Genomic DNA, 4,415 nt, shown 5'->3' on the forward strand with positions numbered 1-4,415 from the left:
AGTGAGAACTCTTGTATATGGAAGGTTTTGTTATTGGGACCATCATTCCAATGTCTTCAAGTTGCTAAACCCGACTCAGAGCATTTCATCCTATTTCCAGAGAGCAGCAAGCAGAGAGAGCAAAGGGAACTTGGTTAAGAGAAAAGAGTAACAATAACTCTCCCCTTTCCACACAGATTTTCAGAAACCCAAACCAGTGAATTCTGCATTTCACATTGGCCAGGACTATAAGCTCTGCTCACCACAGTTATGAGGAAAACTGAGAAACTTATTTAAAACCATTAATCAGGGCCAGGTGTGGTGGCTCATGCCTGTAATTCTAGCAATTTGGGAGGCCAAGGTGGGAGGAACACCTGAACCCAGGAATTTGAAACCAGTCCAGGCAACATAGTGAGATCTAGTCTCTACAAAAATAAAATAAAACAAATGCTGGGTGTTTTGTTAATAATCACACCTGTTATGCCTGCAGCCCTACCTACTCGAGAGTCTGAGCTGGGAGAGCACATGAGCTCAGGAGTTCCAGGCTGAAGTGAGCTATGATTGTGCCACTGCACTACAGCCTGGGAGACAAAGGGAAACCATTTTTCAAAAATATATATAAATTAAATAATAAAATGAGGATAGATAAAGACATTTAAACCATGCTCCTTGTGAAAATGAATCTACGTTCCCTTAGCAAAGAAGATGAAAATAATGGATATAGCAGGGAAATTGACAGAATTGGCCACATTAGGCCAAAATGAAAGCATAAGTTACCCCAAATTGGTACCATTAAAACCACATACTCTGACCATAATGCAGTGAAATAGTGACCAATTAAACTGACAAAAAAGGTATCATGGAGCATATGAATTCTAAATCTAAATGGAAGGGAGCTTAAAGAGGCCTTTACATTGAAAATGAAACCATGTGTATGTATGTGAATTGTAAAAATCTGACTGCATATCAACATTAAGGTAACAGAGCTGAAAGACAACAGAGATAGGTATCAGTCATACCATTTTTTTAAAGAAAGGAAACACTACAAAATTATCCATTTGGGTTCTAATTGAGGGATAAGACAATGATAATGGCAACAATTGTTAACATTTACAGTGCTTCAATCCTACTATGTGCTCGTTCATGCCCAATAAGTGAGCTGGAACTGAAAGCTTTCTTATATTTATTCCAATTCTAGTCTCCCTCTAGGGTGTGGAATCGTGTGTAACAGGAGGGGTAAGTGTTTACAGAGGTCTTTTCTACATGTTTTACTTCCATAAGAAGTCTCTGCAGTGTGAATTCTTGTATGCACTATGAGTTCTTGGCAACACTGAAGGCTTTATTTTTATATTCCTTACTTTCATAGTTTCTCTTCAGTGTGAGAACAATTATCTACTCAAGATGAATGAAAATGAAAGGCTTTCCATAGACTTCACCTTCACAGGGTTTCTTTTCACACTTCTATAAGAATGAGAGTTCAGGGAAGATGTTCTTATGCATGGTAACTCATTGAGCCCGCTTCCAGTATGTCCTCACATGTTCAGTATGGTGAAAAAAATTAATTATGATTTTCCCACCTTTCTTTCATTCACAGGGCTTCTTGCTATTGTAAACCTTAAGATGACTTTTAGTTCCAATGATTTTGCCAAGTCTTTTCCACAATTGTCACATTTATAGGGTTTCTTTCCAGTATGACTCCTTATGTGTGCCTGTTTTGAGGCTTGCTGAAGGCTTTCCCACATTTGTTATAGTCATAGGGCTTCTGCACAATGTTCATTTTAAATGCTTATTAAGGTATGGGGAATATCTAAAGCCTTTCCCACTTTGTTACATTCATAAGGTTTCTCTCCAGTGTTAATTTTCATATGTCTCATAAGAAATGACTGATAAGTAAAGGCTTTCCCACATTTGGGACATGTATGGCTTTTCTCTCCAGTAGTACTTCTTTTGTGTGAACCAGAATTTGGAGCAGGGGCAGAGGTTTTTCCACTTTGATAATTCTTATTCTTTGTCTCTACAGTACAGGACTGCATCTGCACACCATGGATTGAGTTATTTCTGAAGATGTTTCACATTTTGTAAAATTATACATTTTCTCCCTAACATGAGTTGTCTGTGCCCTAAGACATACCTTGTCACTGCAGGCTATTCCAAATGGACTCCTCTCATGAATATTTGCCCTTGTATTAATTTTACTATGTATATGATGGACCTTGTTCTGACTACCTGTCCATGTGTTTGATTTTAGCTCTGTTTTTCTCCCTTATGAAACCCAGTGAATGTCATGCCTCAAGACTATCATATTCATTGTTTTCATATATGTTATTTTATTTCAATGATTTTTGGGAAACAGGTGTTTTTGGTTACATGGAAAAGTTCTTTAGTGGTGATTTCTTAGATTTTGGTGTACCCATTACTCGAGCAGTATACACTATACTCAATGTGTAGTCTTTTATCTGTCACCCCCCAACCTTCCCTCTGAGTCCTCAAACTCCATTATGTCACTTATGTCTTTGCACCCTCATAGCTTAGCTCCCACTTATAAGTGAGAATATACAATATTTGTATTTTTATTCTTGAGTTACTTCACTTAGAATAGTCATCTCTAACTTCATCAAGGTTACTGCAAATGTCATCATTTGGCTCCCTTTCAGGGCTAAGTAGTATTCCCTGGTGTGTGTGTGTCACATTTTTTTTTTGTCCACTCATTGGCTGACAGACATTTGGTTTCACATTTTTGCAGCTGCAGATGTGCTGCTATAAATGTATGTACAAGAGTCTTTTTCATATGACTTCTTTTCCTCTAAGCGGCTACCCAGTAGTGGGCTGATGCAAATATATGTAGAGATAATTATAAAATAAAGCAATGACAAATGAAAGTTACTATTTCTAGTAGTAAAACAAAATACATTTATTGAGAAAAATTTGAACGTATTTATGCTCAGATGAAGAACATATAACTTTGGTATTTTGTGTAACTGATACGCTTTATCTCACTAGACTCATCCTGTGGTTAATTTGTGGGGGACAGTTTGAGACAATAATGTATCTTTAAATTTAGCTTCTTGGTTCACATTTTTCTTCAAGTTTCAATAGCTCTCTTTTAGGTAAATGCCTCCAAGAAGATGTTCAGATGCTTTGGGCTTTCTGTGGCCTCAAGGAAAAGGGAAAATGAGTCTGAAGTCTTACTGTCTTCATGCTGTTCTCTAAACTTCTGCTTTCTCTGTGGCAGATGGTCTCTCTGGTCTGATCACTGGGGCCATTGCATTGCTCTTCTCTGAGAATCAGAGTACAGTGGAACTCCCTTGCTTTATTGGCCTCCTGTTGGGTTGAATAAGATCTTCAGATGTCTCTCAGTTTCAGCAAACTTCTTTTTCCAGGATGTGTCTGAAATGGTCATATGGAGCCTTTCTGGCAGGATCATTTTGCCCCTTGCTACAGTAGCCCCATGTCATATATGCTAGTTTTCAACTCAGTTAAATTGCTTCTTATTTACCTCTATGACACTTCCACATTGCAAAGATTCCTAGGTTTAGCAGGACGTTTTCTATAAACAGATATTCCAGAAACAGAAGAATGCTCACACAGTAAGTGAGGCAAACCAAATTTGTTACTCAAAGAGGGTCAGGAAGAATCAGCAAAAGCCTAAGTTATATGATAAGCCTTACCTTTGAGGTCAGAAAAGTTGCCAAGGGTTAACAGAGTCTCCTCTGCACATGCCTCACTCTGCACTGCAGCTGAGGATCCCCTAAGTTCTCCACTGTAAGTTATATATCCCATGTGCAACTTGGCTCTCTGAGTTTAAAAGTTGCAGGAATATCTGGTTCCAGGAGGAACAAGAACAGAGACCAGATTGTTCCAGACAGTTTTTCTCTTCATCTCAGGATACTGTCTTCTTGGAACATTCTACAATTATTCTGAGAACTAGGAGGTAGAGAAAGCTGAGTTTGTCAAGGCCATTAAAGTCTTGTCCTCCTGCCCACATAAACAAAGTAGACTACAAAACAATAAGCATTAGCAGAAATAATCATATTGCATTATGAATGAACCCAACAAACACAGATTTTGGTCTGTTATTATGCTTTAATACAAGATTTACTAAACCAAAAAATTTAAATACATAAATTAAACTCTAGAAGAAGTATAAAAATCGTAAAGACTCATTTCAACAAAGGCTGGCATACGAAGTTATCAGATATGTGACAGAGCAATATAAACTGTTGACAATGCCTAGATAGGGCAAAGTGAATATTATTAATATTCAAATCAGCAAAGAAAACAGTAAACTCAACAGGAAAATAGGTCAAAAAATTCCAATACGTTATTAACAATCTGCCAAATGCAAATGTGCACAAATAAAATGAGATCTGTGTTTTCACCACTGGCTTAGAAAATGTAAGAATCCTAGTTAACATTGTGTGATAAGGATATGATGA

The 4,415-nt window shown here is 37.4% G+C and overlaps 1 protein-coding gene across 1 annotated transcript; it reads right to left on the minus strand.

Annotated features, from left to right (window-relative positions):
• Positions 1-1,563: 1,563 nt before the first annotated feature.
• Positions 1,564-2,297, minus strand: ZNF114 (zinc finger protein 114; the record flags this gene model as incomplete). Its single annotated transcript, XM_021667490.2, is given in 7 exon segments — positions 1,564-1,616; positions 1,619-1,711; positions 1,714-1,755; positions 1,758-1,802; positions 1,805-2,041; positions 2,044-2,276; positions 2,278-2,297. Coding segments are annotated over 7 exon segments (723 nt in total), but the record flags the coding sequence as incomplete, so codon positions are not given.
• Between the last annotated feature and the right edge of the window lie 2,118 nt (positions 2,298-4,415).

This window comes from Aotus nancymaae, unplaced genomic scaffold (genome assembly GCF_030222135.1).
Source record: "Aotus nancymaae isolate 86718 unplaced genomic scaffold, 86718_ANA_hifiasm-v0.15.2.pri h1tg000076l, whole genome shotgun sequence".
Taxonomy (NCBI): Eukaryota; Metazoa; Chordata; class Mammalia; order Primates; family Aotidae; genus Aotus; species Aotus nancymaae.